General features: G+C 34.3%; 2 protein-coding genes across 3 annotated transcripts; one reads left to right on the top strand and one right to left on the bottom strand.

Annotated features, from left to right (window-relative positions):
* Positions 1–1,280: 1,280 nt before the first annotated feature.
* On the bottom strand, positions 1,281–12,502 carry LOC132565167 (uncharacterized). Of its 2 annotated transcripts, none has more exons than XM_060229788.1 (8): positions 12,393–12,502; positions 11,170–11,642; positions 10,651–10,749; positions 10,081–10,320; positions 5,894–5,916; positions 4,658–4,821; positions 2,596–2,630; positions 1,281–2,203 (listed from the first exon to the last, which is right to left on the bottom strand). In XM_060229788.1, exons 2-8 carry the CDS (start codon positions 11,629–11,631, stop codon positions 1,403–1,405), a joined length of 1,824 nt encoding a protein of 607 aa, XP_060085771.1. In that variant the 5' UTR covers positions 11,632–11,642; positions 12,393–12,502; the 3' UTR covers positions 1,281–1,402. The 2 variants fall into 2 exon arrangements, with proteins under 2 accessions (XP_060085771.1, XP_060085772.1); XM_060229789.1 differs by lacking the exon at positions 12,393–12,502 and adding an exon at positions 12,265–12,304.
* Positions 12,503–12,765: 263 nt separating this feature from the next.
* LOC132565171 (replication protein A 70 kDa DNA-binding subunit-like) lies at positions 12,766–16,614 on the top strand (the record flags this gene model as incomplete). The annotated part of the gene is made up of 5 exons (XM_060229798.1): positions 12,766–12,855; positions 13,122–13,169; positions 14,950–15,031; positions 15,936–16,044; positions 16,505–16,614. Coding segments are annotated over exons 1-5 (382 nt in total), but the record flags the coding sequence as incomplete, so codon positions are not given.
* Positions 16,615–18,054: the final 1,440 nt, after the last annotated feature.

Here is an 18,054-nt window from a genome sequence, read left to right as displayed (position 1 = left end):
TAATGTTTTAAATGTATTGTTAATCATGAATTCATCTCAATGTTCTTTGTTTTCAATAAATATTTACCTTGATACTGCAGGGGTTACAATGAGCAAGACCTTGTTGACAAGACTAGTTTGATCCTCTGATGTTCATCACACGAATCTCAAGAACGCATAACGGTAGCTAGTTTGTAATCTTCAAAAGGAGCATGTCAGCCTGTGATTGGTTATTTTATTTTCTCCTGGAACCAATCAACTTATTTCGCTTGTGCCTTCAATTTTTGGCATGACAAGTTCCAGGGGTGAGGAGAGAGAAAGTGATCGTAACCCCTGATATTGTACATCACGCTCTTTATAATGTTTTAAATATATTGTTAATCATGAATTAATCTCAATGTTCTTTGTTTTCGATAAATTGTAAATCATGAATTTATCACCTTTTTTTATTGTTTTTGTTTCAAAAATATTGTTCATCATGAATCTATCACCATGCTGTTTATGTTTTAAATATTATTTATGAATTTATCACAATATTGTTTATAACGTTTTAATTTCTACATCATAGAAATATCACCATGCTGTTTATAAGGTTTTAAATATTATTTATGAATTTATCACAATATTGTTTATAACGTTTTAATTTCTACATCATAGAAATATCACCATGCTGTTTATAATTGTCTGAATATATTGTTCATCATGAATCTTTTACCAAGCAGTTTATTGTGTTTTAAATATATTGCAAGTAATAACTTAACAATCAAATCATCAGATTTTTAAAAATATTTGTATACATACCAATATCAGTAATGAATTTCTAAAGTTTTCAATTGACTGCAGGTATAGTATATAATAAAGGTGATCACCATTATTTCTAATGTTTATATAGATAAACGTAATGTATACAAAACCTAACAAGATTGTTTATTGTCAATATTGAAGAAATATGATCCTATGAATACACAGCAAACACGTTTTTTTGAGAGCAATATACAAAGCAATGTAAAATACTTATACCATGTAACAATCAAGTGACAGCATGGCTAAGTATATTGTGGATTTACCTGCATCGCATTAATTATGTATTTTTTATCAAGATCTATGTAAATGTTGATTTCATACATCTCATCTATAACTTGGTTGAACTTGTCATTTTACACTACTTTTTACCTAATGTGTCAGGAAGTTTTCAAAGCAATTAATTTCAGGAAAAAAATACAAAAATGTATTCATTTACACCATATCTACTGTATGTAAACTATGTCAGTTTCATTAAAGATACACATGCAATCAACACATTTTGATTCAATAGAAAATTTTACTAATATTATAATTTAAGACAAAAAAGGCACGAGGTAGTTTAGGATTTATTAGTGCTTTACCTTCCCAAACCAGCATTGAAAACAGTTTTTGCATCTATTCATTCAATATCACAATGGATTTCCGTTCCGTGTGTTATCCCAGCATCCTTTAGAGAGCAGCTATTTGCCTCCCTTGAAAGGTCTATCCAGTAGTTTATTTTAATACCTCCTACTTTAATTTTCATTTGCAAATCTTTATCACAAAGATTAAATATTCTGTGGAATTCCTGCTTTAAAAAACCAAGAGAATCTGTTTTACTATAGCACTGATTGAACTTTTGACCTGCATATACAAGAACAACCCTCATTGGATAGAGCTCGACACTTAGTGCTCCTGTGAGTAGTCCTTCAGAAATGACCTTACGTCTTATTGGCTTTTGTCCATCCTTAAGCCCGAACCAATCAACAATTCTTGTCCAACCAGATTCGTTGATGGCCACAAAGTCATATCCCTCCAGCAAGTCTGAACTCAAGCTATCATCAGTTTCCATGATGGGAGAATTGTCTACAGGGCCTGGATGAATTCCATCTCCTTCTTTCTTGTTTAGGAAAGTCTGACATTTTCCTATCCAACTATTTGAAACTATGAAAACCTCTGACTGTTTCTCCAACGACTTTGACAACATTTTCTTGATAAAACTTTGCTGTGTCCTTTTGTCAGTATATCTTAAAGTCGATTCATTTCCGGGTTTCTCAGCATCTTCAACCTGTTGACATCTCAAATCTGCTTCTTTCTTCATATTACGATCCCGAGTCTTCGATGTCGGAGAATCAGAGCCATTACTAGTTAAACGACCTGAATTACTGGTATGCTTTCTTATCCTCTCCAGTGCCACCTTGGACTTCATGTGCACATCAATCTAAAGTACAAGATAATGGTTTGATGCATTTATGTTTTTTTTTTTAATTTTCTGTATGTGAATCAAAAGTATATTTGGAGTTACTGCATACTTTACTTGATCTATATAAATAAATTTGACAACCACATATTTTCAAAAATAATTTAAAACAGGATTGCTTTGCAATGCGAGAGTAAATATAAACATATTCAAGGTAACATAATGAATAAGTAATTAATCTATAGGCAAATGAAGATTAACTATCTTGTTTCATTTACACCCTTGACTTCCATGTGTATAGAGAGGAGAAAGGCTTTGCAACTTATTTCTTGTCAAACTAGAGAAGTGCAAATATCAATTACCAGGGTAAGGACAAGGAATTACATAGACTGATGAAATATAATTACACTTACATCTTGACCTACACATTCCACAACCATTGTCTTTCCTGAGAAAATATAATGATATCATTAAACATGTATGTACACTTGTTAATTAAAGTCTTTCTTATTTTCCTTGTTCTGGGTATGTTTTTTTTTTTTGGAAATGGGTTTTTTTCCACATACCTGAACATTTTAACAACATCACCCCAAAAAAATGGAATAAGTATGGCATGTGGCTGCTGTAACAGTTAATGTTTAATATAAATAATTATGGACCTATCAATCATCAAATCAGTATCATACATATCACTGGGAAATATATTTAATGACTGTCACAGACTGTACCTGATTGTTTACTGGTTTAGAGTTTTACTTTGTCCAGGTCCCCGCTATACTCCTTATTGACAGTTGACTGTACCTGATTGTTTACTGTTTGATAGGTTTTCTTTGTTCAGGTACCGCGCTATACTCCTTAATGACAGTCGACTGTACCTGATTGTTTACTGGTAGAGAGGTTTGTTATAATACTCCTTAATGACAGTCGACTGTACCTGATTGTTTACTGGTAGAGAGGTTTATTTAAATAAGACACAGAATGACAGTCGACTGTACCTGATTGTTTACTGGTGGAGAGGTCTACTTAGTCCAGGTCCCCGCTATACTCCTTAATGACAGTCGACTGTACCTGATTGTTTACTGGTGGAGAGGTCTACTTAGTCCAGGTCCCCGGCTATACTCCTTAATGACAGTCGACTGTACCTGATTGTTTACTGGTAGAGAGGTCTACTTAGTCCAGGTCCCCGCTATACTCCTTAATGACAGTCGACTGTACCTGATTGTTTACTGGTAGAGAGGTTTTCTTAGTCCAGGTCCCCGGCTATACTCGTTAATGACAGTCGACTGTACCTGATTGTTTACTGGTAGAGAGGTTTACTTAGTCCAGGTCCCCGCCTATACTCGTTAATGACAGTCGACTGTACCTGATTGTTTACTGGTAGAGAGGTTTACTTAGTCCAGGTCCCCGCCTATACTCGTTAATGACAGTCGACTGTACCTGATTGTTTACTGGTAGAGAGGTTTACTTAGTCCAGGTCCCCCCCGGCTATACTCCCAGTCGACTGTACCTGATTGTTTACTGGTGAGAGAGGTCCCCGCTATACTTTAATGTCCACCTGATTGTTTACTGTATACTCCTTAATGACAGTCGACTGTACCTGATTGTTTACTGGTGGAGAGGTCTACTTAGTCCAGGTACCCCGCTATACTCCTTAATGACAGTCGACTGTACCTGATTGTTTACTGGTGGAGAGGTTTACTTAGTCCAGGTCCCCGCTATACTCCTTAATGACAGTCGACTGTACCTGATTGTTTACTGGTAGAGAGGTTTACTTAGTCCAGGTCCCCGGCTATACTCCTTAATGACAGTCGACTGTACCTGATTGTTTACTGGTAGAGAGGTCTACTTAGTCCAGGTCCCCGCTATACTCCTTAATGACAGTCGACTGTACCTGATTGTTTACTGGTAGAGAGGTTTACTTAGTCCAGGTCCCTGCTATACTCCTTAATGACAGTCGACTGTACCTGATTGTTTACTGGTGGAGAGGTTTACTTAGTCCAGGTCCCCGGCTATACTCCTTAATGACAGTCGACTGTACCTGATTGTTTACTGGTAGAGAGGTTTACTTAGTCCAGGTCCCCGCTATACTCCTTAATGACAGTCGACTGTACCTGATTGTTTACTGGTGGAGAGGTCTACTTAGTCCAGGTCCCCGCTATAGTCTTTAATGACAGACCGTACCTGATTGTTTACTGGTGGAGAGGTCTACTTAGTCCAGGTCCCCGGCTATACTCCTTAATGACAGTCAACTGTACCTGATTGTTTACTGGTAGAGAGGTTTACTTAGTCCAGGTCCCCGGCTATACTCCTTAATGACAGACAGTACCTGATTGTTTACTGGTAGAGAGGTTTACTTAGTCCAGGTCCCTGGCTATACTCCTTAATGACAGACAGTACCTGATTGTTTACTGGTGGAGATATTTATATTTTTCAGGTCCCCTATTATCCCCCTTAATCACAGACATTCCACTGTACCTGAATGTTGACTAGAGGAAAGATCTATTTTATCCAGGTCCTCAGCTATCCTCCGCAATGTATCACAGATGCCTTGTTTTGAGTGTACAGCATTCAGACTGCCTTTGTTCATGTGAACTGTAGCTAGTGGCTCATACACCTCCAACTCAGCTGTAGCCTCAAGTCTAACATTTACAAGAGATTTCATGTTTCCTATGTAAATGCCTCCAACAAAATATAATTCATGACCTCCTGTGCATTCTTCATCAATGACCATCAAAGAAAGTGAGTTTCACTTGAAAATGACAGGCAAGGACACGATCTGGTTATTGTTTTTGTATAAAATAAGGGAGAAGACTCTATAAATAAGTTCACTCTGTTAATCCTCATAAATTACATCATACTGATGATCTGTGATTGTAAAAATGTTTAAAATCTTAATAAGCTGACAATATACCAATAGCAACTGATTTACAGCTGTCTCAAGGCAGACAATCAAACTCTAATATATACTTACAGTCTTCTGTACTGGTTAAAATCCCTCAACATATACTTACAGTCCTCTGTACAGGTTAAAATCCCTCAACATATACTTACAGTCCTCTGTACAGGTTAAAATCCCTCAACATATACTTACAGTCCTCTGTACTGGTTAAAATCCCTCAACACATACTTACAGTCTTCTGTACAGGTTAAAATCCCTCAACATATACTTACAGTCCTCTGTACAGGTTAAAATCCCTCAACATATACTTATATATACTTATAGACCTTTGTACTGGTTAAAAGCCTTCAACATATACTTACAGTCCTCTGTACAGGTTAAAATCCCTCAACATATACTTACAGTCCTCTGTACAGGTTAAAATCCCTCAACATATACTTACAGTCCTCTGTACTGGTTAAAATCCCTCAACATATACTTACAGTCCTCTGTACTGGTTAAAATCCCTCAACATATACTTACAGTCCTCTGTACTGGTTAAAATCTTTCAACACATACAGTCCTCTGTACTGGTTAAAATCCCTCAACATATACTTACAGTCCTCTGTACAGGTTAAAATCCCTCAACATATACTTACAGTCCTCTGTACTGGTTAAAATCTTTCAACATATACTTATATATACTTGTAGACCTCTGTACTGGTTAAAAGCCTTCAACATATATATATATATATACAGTTTTGTGTACTAATTAAAAGCCTTCTACACTTAAAACTTACTGATTATAAGTCTTTATCCTACAATATACTTACAGTTCTGTGTACTGTTTAAATGCCTGAAAGGGTAAAAAAAAGTCAATGTAAGTCTCAGGCTTATAGTGGTCAAATCCTCACAAAGGGGGTTCTCACTTATATATACTGGAATCATAAGAAAGCAAACACATTTATTCTTTAATCTAGCATACCCACCATTCATTGTTTTAGAGTACAAACATGTAATTTAGGGAAATATCTATATTGTGCCTCAAGGAAATGCATAAAATTAAGTGATTGATAGAACGAATTGTACAATACAGCATCATTGTAAGCTTACTCTCCATTTAACCTAATTTGTATAACATTCTTTCATATTTGTACCACATTATGTAATTATGTGTTTGCTATTTAACCTTTGAGTCGGATGGCTCACTGAAAAATAAATTGAATGAATGAATGAAAAATAGACAGCGACACAAACAAAGACATAACATATGCATTCACATAGCAGGGTTTCCTACTCTCAGGCACATGAATATTTTTTTCACGATCTTGTATGCATTTCAATTTTTAAATAAATGATGAAATGAATTAAAAAAACTGAATAGATGTAGAAGTTTGTGAAAAAAGGGCAAAAGAAAGAACATAACTGACATAAAACAACCTTGTTTCTTGTATTCATATCAATATGTTTACAGAGCAGAAAGAACATTTAAGGTTGAAAAAAAAGGTAGTAGAGAGGAATTGTAAATCAAAGAAGTATATTCAGAAGTACTTTACAAATCATTCTTAAAATGGCTTCTTAACAATGAAATGGAAGTGTATCATTAGTTACATGTGAATAAGACAGACAACAGGCCTCGTGTTGTTACTATGTCTATTACAAAGATAAAGTGATGATATCAGAAACACAGTTTCTATAAAAACAACGTCAAAGTCAATACAATACATAACATCAAGGTCAATACAATACATAACCTCAAAGTCAATACAATACATAACCTCAAAGTCAATACAATACATTACCTTAAAGTCAATACAATACATAACCTCAAAGTCAATACAATACATAACCTTAAAGTCAAAGTCAATACAATACATAACCTCAAAGTTAATACAATACATAACCTTAAAGTCAAAGTCAATACAATACATAACCTCAAAGTCAAAGTCAATACAATACATAACCTCAAAGTTAATACAATACATAACCTTAAAGTCAAAGTCAATACAATACATAACCTCAAAGTCAATACAATACATAACCTCAAAGTCAATACAATACATAACCTCAAAGTCAAATTCAATACAATACTTAATGTCAAGGTCAATACAATACATAACCTCAAAGTCAAATTCAATACAATACATAATGTCAAGGTCAATACAATACATAACCTCAAAGTCAAAGTCAATACAATACATAACCTCAAAGTCAATACAATACATAACCTCAAAGTCAATACAATACATAACCTCAAAGTCAAAGTCAATACAATACATAACCTCAAAGTCAAATTCAATACAATACTTAATGTCAAGGTCAATACAATACATAACCTCAAAGTCAATACAATACATAACGTCAAGGTCAATACAATACATAACGTCAAACTCAATACAATACATAACGTCAAAGTCAATACAATATATAACGCCAAGGTCAATACAATACATAACGTCAAGGTCAATACAATACATAACGTCAAGGTCAATACAATACATAACGTCAAGGTCAATACAATACATAACATCAAACCCAATACAATACATAACGTCAAGGTCAATACAATACATAACCTCAAAGTCAATACAATACATAACCTCAAAGTCAAAGTCAATACAATACATAACGTCAAACTCAATACAATACATAACGTCAAAGTCAATACAATACATAACCTCAAAGTCAAAGTCAATACAATACATAACGTCAAAGTCAATACAATACATAACGTCAAAGTCTATACAATACATAACGTCAAAGCCAATACAATACATAACCTCAAAGTCAATACAAGTAGTATAGGCCTAAATGCCTGAGAGATGGTAACACAGTATCAAGCATGCATTTTTTGTTATGTCATTTGCGCTTCTGGAGGTTGGAAATTTTTTTCAGCTTTGTTAATTGCCATTAGTAAACATATTGTCAATCAGAGGTATGTCTTAACTTATCCAGATAGTAAACATATTGTCAATCAGAGGTATGTCTGAATTTATAAACATATTGTCAATCAGAGATAGTAAACATATTGTCAATCAGAGGTATGTCTTAACTTATCCAGATAGTAAACATATTGTCAATCAGAGGTATGTCTGAATTTATCCAGATAGTAAACATATTGTCAATCAGAGGTATGTCTTAACTTATCCAGATAGTAAACATATTGTCAATCAGAGGTATGTCTGAATTTATCCTTGAGTAATTTACTGTATAATTTATACATTAAGTTCCCCAAATTTGATGTTTCCAAATTCCAGCTGGGTAGTAGGCTTCTTTGTTAGACCCACACCCAATTTAAACTATATCTTGGTGTCTTGGTAAAACGAATGCATTTCCTTTATATTTGGTAACAATTAGATATTGTCTTAGTTACATTTAGATATGTGTAGGTCTTTATTTGCTTAGACAAAAGGAAGGTCTAATTTTCAAGTTTGCTGGAGTTTTTTATAGAGTGCTTTGACCCATTTGATATCAAACTGTTGAAGTATGACTCTTTGTCTAGAAAATTTATTCCTCCAGAAGCTTTTCTCATCAGAACTTCATGTTTAATTTTTTTGTGGCTCTTTTCAGAAAATTCTTGTCCACATTTCTCCTCCCTCAGTTTTCAACCAATTTCCCTGAGATTTTGTAGACTTGGAAACCTCAACATGAGGTTGTGGTCTCATGAGGAATATTTTGATTCAACAACATTTCAAAAAGTTATTGCTTTTTTATTTTAAGCACTTGTCCAGAGATTTTTTTTCAGTTTTCCACCCACCTCTTAAAAACTTGGTTAACATAAATTTATTATTAAATATAAATCATCATTTTCCCTCTCAACATTTTGACTTAATACAGCATTTTCATATTCTTTTTGATACAACAAATCCTGGATATTTCTTTTACATTAGATGGGCGTATATTGTACTGCTCCACTGTACTGCAGGTATACCATCTAATCCCAGTGACTTATTGAGATTCATGTTTCTTACAGCTTCTATACATTCTGTTATTGACAGAGGGCCATCACATGATTTACTTGTTTAGTTGTTTTATTTCTTGTAAAAAGCTGTATTTATATAATCAGTTGTTTTGATATGATCTGGTAATGAAGTCACATAGTGAATAAAAATGTTTGATTACCTTTAAAAATCTCAGACTCTTCTATCACAGTTTGGTTTGTTTGTTGGTTACGTTCAAGTCGGAGGAAATGTTTTGTGTTTTGTTTACCCTTTTCTACCCATTTTCCTCTTATTTTGAATACCATGTGCCATATATTAATGAATATCACCTATTAATTAAACTTTAATTACAATTATCTTCGTTTGTATTTTTAATTCCAGCTCTAAGTTGCGTAATTTATTTTTCCTGTCAGTGCTTTTCCTATTGCCAAAAGCTATTGATTTTTTCTGTAATAGTTGACTTGCATAATTATTTCTACCACAAGTTATTGTCTTCATAACTTATCACTTGGATAAACATGGAAGGATGAGTATCATTGTTCTAAATGATCCACTAAACAGCCAACATCAAATGAAGGTTTCTAATGGACTCCTGCAAATTTTCATATCCTCACAAGTTTGAATCATACATTTTAATAATAATGAATCCAAGAGGAGTTTAATGTATGTAATCAAACCAATATATGTTCAACTATGTCATCTGAATCAGTTTTGGAATTTAATGAAACCAGACAGTGATTCCAGTGACAATTCTGAACCTTTCAGAAAAAAAATGTATCACATGATTATATATATAAAGCTCTAGCTGTTTAACCATGTAATATCATGACACACTTGTAGTAACAATACTGTGACATCATACAGGTCACATGATTGTTTTTGTAACGACAAAATTACAATCCGAGTTATCTGATAAACAGAATATTATACGCCTATCCATGTCATATCAAAGTAACTGAAAAAGATAATTTGATATGACACAAGCTAACACTGGCTAAACTCTTGCTGTATAGTAAATAACTGGACATAAGCCATTGTTAAAAATAAGAAAATTCTCAATCACATTCTAAACAGCTTACCTGGTACCAATTTGTGTCTGGGACAGAGTGTTGCTGGAGAATTTTCAACCCTTGATTTTTAAGCTGTTTAAGAGATTTCAACTGACTGTCTACTTTCTGCATTTCTGTTTCAAAGTAAGAATGGATAGCTTCTTTCCTGGTTTGTAAATTGGATCTCAGCTCAGATTCCTTTTGATCTAAAACTGATCTCAGCATACCAAAGGTGTCCATTACCTCTTTCCAGTCATTTCTTATATGTTCCTGATATGAAGATACTGCATTGTTATTAAAATAGAACAACATGGAGATCCATGGTGTCAAATACAGATTTTGCACGAAAAAAATCATAGTTATTTAAGTTCGCTTATGAAACTTAAAAACAAATATTTTGTTTTCATTGAATTTTTTTTTAACAATTGACTTCTATTATATTACAGATAGACAGGTCTACTGCAGTCATCCATGTTCAATCGTTGTCTTTACTACTTTTGTCATCACTTGCTCTCTTCAAAAAAATCGAAGAGCAAATTATATCAGTAAAATTAAGTATGTGCTAATGAAAAAATGTCTATTTAAGCAATAGAAACTTGCCTCCATACTGCTGCTTCGACTGGTGAGATCTTGTTGAGTACTGACTAGACAGTACGTAAGTTTAGTTATCTTTGGCAACACTGACTGCTTCACTTCATCCTTGAAATATTGTTATCCATAAAATAGTACATTGTACTACAAACATGTGAAGTACATGATATGTCTATTGTTTGATCCAAGAAGTATATTAAACCTACTCTTAAAACAGTTAGGATAGTCATCACTTTTGATGGCTCTAAATCGTCAATATGAAGAAAAAAGTAAGTATGGTGTTTTAGATACACAAGTATATGACATATCAATTTTGAAAATCAAGGAACTTTTTTCCTATGTAACCATACCACCATACCCACAGTACTGTATTAGTTAAAACATAGACTCTAATATACAAGTCCGTGGTTAAAAGTACAGACAAAATAAGAATTTACAACAGCAGCTATATAATAACTGTTTCATTATTCCAAACCATCCAAACTTCATATTTATATGTGATACAAAGTGAATGAAAAATTTATTTACTTTACAAGACAGGACTTTATCTTCCAAATCCTGTGTGTGATGGCCTGGGTGATCTGTGAGACACTTGGTACATATCACACTGCTACAGGTGTTGCAAAATACAGTCAGGGATCGCCTGTGTGTCTCACATACAAAACCTTGATTTTCAAGTCTTGATCCAGCTTCTGTTTCTGTGCATTCAAGTTTAAGAAGCTGAAACTTACTGATTATATTTGCAAGAGAAAAATTTCTTGGTAGTTCAGCAATTTGATTATCCTTAAGATTGATAGCACATTGACACAAAGGACAAGGAAATTGTTCTGCCTTTCCTGTGAGTTGCTGTATGTGGGCTCTTAGACACTCCCTACAGAAGTTGTGTCGACACGGTAAAACAACTGGATCTTGATACAACTCCAGACAGACTGGGCAGGATAGCTCATCTTCAAGTCCTCCACTCATCCTATCCTCCAAAACACATGTCATCTTGCATGAAGCTGAACCAAAATAAGAAATTATCAGAAACCTGGGAAGACTGAAAATAGTGATTTAATATGAAAAGTTCCTATACTATTCAATAATTCTCTTTCTAAGTTAATCATTTTAATAATCCTATCATTATTTCTTACTTCTGCAAAAGTTAAGTTGGTATGAGCACCTGATTAAAGTTCAGAGGTCATAGACATCATCATCATCATAAAGTATACCCTGCATAGAAATATGTGCTGATCCATGATCTACCTCAAGACTGGTCTTCTGTGGATTTTGTGTAGAATAGGATTGACTATCATTATAAAGAGCAACACCACAATAACATCATAAATATTTGTTATTCTATCTATTACAATACAAAAAACAACCTAAACTTAAAAGCTCATAACAATGCTTAAATAATGTTAAAAAGCCAATAAATTCTACTGAATTGAAAAACATCACATTAACACCATTGAACGTTCACTTCATAAATGGAAAACTACAATTCCTTCAGACATCACGTTAAAACGCTTCTATTTTACTGATTTTTTTATTATCATTATTGCATATAGATATCAAGTGTACCACCTTATGAACAATGACAGCTGGTTTTCTATGAAATATGCACTTAAAAAGGTCAATTACCAATTGTAAACAGGAAATCCAAATCTATTGAACAACAGTATGGATGTATTAATATTTGCGTCATATATGAATATGCATGCGCACAAACACCGTAAACAATAAACGAAAATTACAAACATTGTGTTTACCTGTATTTCAAAATCTGGAGAAGATGTTATAAATGTAGAAAACTGGGATCAAATGAAAAAAAAATCTACATAATCGGAAAGTATTTCTTCGCCCTAAGCCTTTTGTTCGTCCTCTTGAGTTCTGCGAAACTGCAAAACGAAAGTAGTTAATTGAAAGGGCGATAACTCAATATCTAATACAACATTTTAAATTTTATTTTTATAGCGCAGGTAGCTTCTAACCAAAATTAAAGATGACTTCTTGAGTGTTTGGTTCCATATTTAATCAACCCCTTAAAATCAGCCACCCTTTCAATCTTTTTTTTGCTTTTTGACGGTACCGGAAGTTTGTAAATCTGCACATGCGTAAATAAACATTACGAAATAGCGGGAAATCACACATTTTGTCAACGAAGCAAGATAAAGAAATAGCGCAAAACAGGGGAACGAAATGAGCGAACAACTGACAGCAGGGGCTCTTGAGGTAATCAGATGTTAAACTCAAATATTGTAACTGTAAACCTGATAATCCATGCGGCTGGCTCGCTTAAATTAGGCGAAAGTCAAAATCACTAGTGCTGTCCCGAATGTCCGTTAGTGTTTATTGGACTGATAGTTAAGGGTCGTGAGTTGTTTTACCTACACAATATTCATAGGACTCGTCTATAATGATCTCTCAATGTATGCCGAAAATCGCAATGCGTGATGAGACCCATGATAATTATTGGGCTATTTATGCTTTCTTTTCAGTCGATCATCGGAGGAGAGTCTGTTGACAGCCCTGTCTTGCAAGTGCTTGTAAGTATTGCTTCGACAGTTATTAATTTACTGGTAATTAGTTTACAAGGACCATGAGCGTGGCATACAGATGGTGATGGTTCTAACTGACCCCTTTTGAAAGCATATTACTCTATTCCTGTTACATGCTACTTAACTTGATGATAAATGATGGTGTAGAACGTGTCATGTGAATATTTTTGTCAAAATGTGGAATGGATCTGCTCTGCAACATTATTAAAAGTTCCCAAATTTGACCACAATACACAGAAAAAATACGAATATTGTTTAGTTGGAAATGAGCTCATAACCCAATTAATCGGAAACTTACTAATGAGCACAGATAGTTTGTTGTACAGTAAATCAGGAACAGAAGAAATTATTTATTCCCTGTTGTGATTGTGAAAGAATCGTATTGTTGTGGAGGCAACCCGTGTCTGTCCTAAGGTTAAACATAATTAGTCAGCTCACAACCCAGTATAATTTTAGGGACTCCAGCTTTTATAGTTTTGATGGGTCATCTCAACTATAGGCATAAGTACTATACCACTACCATCTTGTATCTTGTAATATCAATGTATATATATAATCACTCTGTAACTATACATGTACATTGTAGGTATGCTTTTATGTTGTACTGCACTGTTGTCTTTTTTGCCTGAATAAATATTATTATTATTAAGAGAAATGTTAGAGCTGACTTGCCCTAACAATGATGATTGTGGTGTTCAGTACCTTTCTCTTGTATATACATATATAAACTGGAAAATCAGTGCATTTTCATACTGTTATCTGGTGCATGATTTAAAAGACAATATGAGCCACTGCAGAGTAGAGGATTTGCTAAGTAAGTAACTTTTATGTCACTGGTCTTAAAAGAGAAAATTAACAAATATACATTAAATTATTGTACATAAAAATTTCCCTCAATATCAATTGCATTGGGAGGCAGAAATGATACAATAGCTTAGATGTTACTGGTTTGGAATGGTACTAGGGTTTTTCCTGGGGACTAAATATAGCTGAATATGGGCCCCATTCCTGACTGGATTTATTTCATAATATATCAAAACTCCATAATACATAGATTACTCCTTAAAATTTCCTTCCCACCATCTGATTTTTATTCTCAAAATGAGATAAAAAGGCCCTTTTCCAAATGAGTGGAAAAAACCTTAAAAGTATGTTAACATATAACAAATATGGTGCAATGACCAAAATTATAATCCTGTCTAGAGTTTAGAATTTTGGTTTTATTTTTAGGCTGTGGAAAACACATGACAGGCAATGACCAAAACAGTTGTTGTCATAGAAGACCAAAAAAAGGATCAAATTGTGTCAAACTTAGTGTCCTTTGGCATGGTCTGGAGGGACTTTCCATAGATCAGTTAGGGAATTTCCATTGATCAGTGAGAGCATCAAAACCGAAGAAATTCTTTGCAGTGACAAAAAGAATTGGGTCATGAAAATTGCTTCAACAAATATTACTTTCTTCAATGAAATGATTTGTATATATGCAGTATTGCCAACATATCCTATTTGGTCATGATCAGTTAAAACCATGTTGAAAGGATCAAAACAAAACACAAATGTTTATCCCAATCGCAGTTCTATGCTAAAACCTACCTATGTCTGTGATGAAAGTATGTATGGAGGGAAGCTTTGCTTGATGTGTCAATAAAAATTATTGGCACACTGCTCATCATACTTTCTGATTTGGCAGTTCCTTGTCGTAATCAAACTTCTGTTTAAAAATCATTGAATGACAAGATTGTTTATAAATGTTTGATTAATATTTCAGAGTTCCAAACGAATCTCTGCACAAGGCTCAACTGCTGACAGATACAGACTCCTTTTATCTGATGGAGAGACGTCTTATTCACGTAAGGAAACCCAATCCTACTAACTTGCTGTGGAGGAATAATTAAACAGATATAATCAGATTTGATAGTTTCTTTATCGCTATTAATATTAGTGCCAGAATGAATACACAGATATCTTGTTCACTGTCCTATTGGTTGCTTCGGACAGTGTTAACTGGTTAACATTTCATCTATCAATAACCACCGTCATTGTCCTCCACAGCTCATCTTGTTCACAATTTGATTGGAACCTTCTGATGTTGTTAACTGGTTAGCTTTTCAGCTGTCTTGATGCCAATATGTCTGTGCAGATAGTTACTCAATTAATTGGCTTCATTCATTTTTCTTGAACATTGTAGCAGTCTGGAAAATATTAATTATGTGAAGTTGTCCATATTTCCTGATTTGACTAAGTGAACCTTGATTGAAAACTAGACCATCATGGAAGTGATTGTTTTACATATTGTTACTCTATCTGTCAAAGAATATGAGTGAGTCTTTTAACAGGAATTGTAAATATTCAAGTTTTATGTGTATTAGAGCTTTTACTTTCGTTACTGTTTATGTATTTTTGTTATTGTTGAAGTATTCTTTAAGTACATGGCAAACATGAATGAAATTAATTACTAGTCATATCTGTTTCTGTGTGTTATATATTACTGGTTATATTGAACAGCTTGTAAGCAAATTGGGTTCATTACAATGATATTTTTGACATCCTGCTATCTGGTTATAGTTATGTTTGTCTGAGTTGATTATCTGGTCGGCATTATTGCTAACCATCCCAGCACTAATTAAAAGCAGTTCAACATGTTTAAAAATCCTGGTAATATCTGGATATCATTATAAAATGATGAATCTTGACATGATTGTTGTTATATCTTGTGTATGCAAAAGAAGTTATAAGAATATTCCACCTCGACAGATGCCATGTTGGCAACACAGTTGAACAGTTTGATGGAGAGTGGTGACATGGATAATTTAGCTGTCATAAAGGTGAATCGTTATCTCTGCAACACTATCCAAGGAGACAAGTGAGTATTTGTGTCAGAATACAACATAAAACTGGTAAAACATTTCAGACATCATAGTACTTCAAAATATAATAAAAGAATGTGACCTACTTTTAGGATTAGAACCAAACACAGAAATATTGTTAAGTTTATCAGAAAAATCTCATTACCATGTACATATTGTTAAGTTTATCAGAAAAATCTCATTACCATGTACAAAGAAAAATTAAAGTTTTTACTGGAGCTTTATTCCGACACTCGTACATGGATTTCACATCCGTAAAGTATGGAGAAAAATCATTAGTTAATAGGAATTTTTTGAAGGAACAAAGTGCAACCAGCATTTAATGAGTCTCTGATGATTTCAAATCATTACAGTATGTTAATTACATACCATGTTGGTTTTTCTGAAGCCTGATTTTGTCCTTGTATATTTTGGCCTTTGATCACATGTTTGGCACTTTTTTTTTGTGATTTGTAGGAGGGTGATGATCTTGCTGGATGTCTCTGTGCTGGCCAAAGGCTCAGATGTAGGACAGCGGCTTGGGGCTCCTCAACAACTCAAGGCTCAAACAAATGCAGATAACCATCGTTAGTTTTAATAATCTCGAATTTGATCATAGCACTCTCTCTTTTTCTCAAAAGTTATGCTTTTGTTACTTATGTATGTTCTGTAACACAGTAGTTTTTGCATCTCTGTCAATTAGTGAGAGTCGGGGGAAGATGTAGTTATTAGATAACGTTATGCTTAATTCGTGGTAATAACATTTTGTGCGGCTGCTAACGCTTGAAGTTTCATTTTGTTCAAAGAAAATTCATTGATATCTCAAAGAATTCTGGAAATTTTGAGAAGTTTTTCGTTGTTTTTTTTTTTATATGTATATATATATAATTCTTTTGAATTCATAGCTTCTAGGCTTGCCTCTTTTTAGGTCATCTGGACCCGAAGGGTCCGATGACCTATAGTCATCATGCTTCGTCCGTCGTCGTCCGCCGTGCGCCGTGCGCCGTCCGCCGTGCGCCGTGCGCCGTGTAAACTTTTCATTCAAACGACTTCTTCTCAAATACTAGAAGGTCTAGGGGGCTAATACTTGGCACAGAGGATACTGGCATGGAGCTCTACCAAGTTTGTTCAAATGAATGACCTTGACCCACTTTAAAGGTCACAGGGGTCAAATATGTTAAAATCTTTAAACAACTTCTTCTCATTAACCAAAAGGCTCAGAGTGTAGATATTGGGCCTGTGACATGCTGGGATGAAGGACTACCAAGTTTGTTCAAATGAATGACCTTGACCCACTTTAAAGGTCACAGGGGTCAAATATGTTAAAATCTTTAAACAACTTCTTCTCATTAACCAAAAGGCTCAGAGTGTAGATATTGGGCCTGTGACATGCTGGGATGAAGGACTACCAAGTTTGTTCAAATGAATGACCTTGAACCACTTTAAAGGTCACAGGGGTCAAATATGTTAAAATCTTTAAACAACTTCTTCTCAATAACCAAAAGGCTCAGATTGCTGATATTGTGCCTGTGGCATGCTGGGATGAAGGGCTATCAAGTTTGTTTAAATGAATGACCTTGAACAACTTTCAAGGTCACAGGGGTCAAATATGTCAAAATCTTTAAATAACTTCTTCTCAAATACTAGAAGGCCTAGGGGGCTAATACTTGGCCCATAGCATGCTGGCATGGAGCCCTACAATGTTTGTTCAAATGAATGACCTTGGCCCACTTTCAAGGTCACAGGGGTCAAATATGTTAAAATATACAAAGGACTTCATCTCAATAAGCAAAAGTCTATGAGTGCCGATATTGGGTCTGTAGCATGCTGGGAGGAAAGGCTACCAAGTTTATTTAAATGAATGACCTTGAACAACTTTCAAGGTCGCAGGTCAAATATGTCAAAATCTTTAAATAACTTCTTCTCAAATACTAGAAGGCCTAGGGGGCTAATACTTGGCCCATAGCATGCTGGCATGGAGCCCTACAAAGTTTGTTCAAATGAATGACCTAGGCCCACTTTCAAGG

The sequence above is a fragment of the Ylistrum balloti genome, unplaced genomic scaffold (genome assembly GCF_031769215.1).
Source record: "Ylistrum balloti isolate Yb309-2 unplaced genomic scaffold, AGI_CSIRO_Ybal_v1 Utg369700, whole genome shotgun sequence".
Classification (NCBI taxonomy): domain Eukaryota; kingdom Metazoa; phylum Mollusca; class Bivalvia; order Pectinida; family Pectinidae; genus Ylistrum; species Ylistrum balloti.
This window is presented reverse-complemented; position numbering and strand designations above follow the sequence as displayed.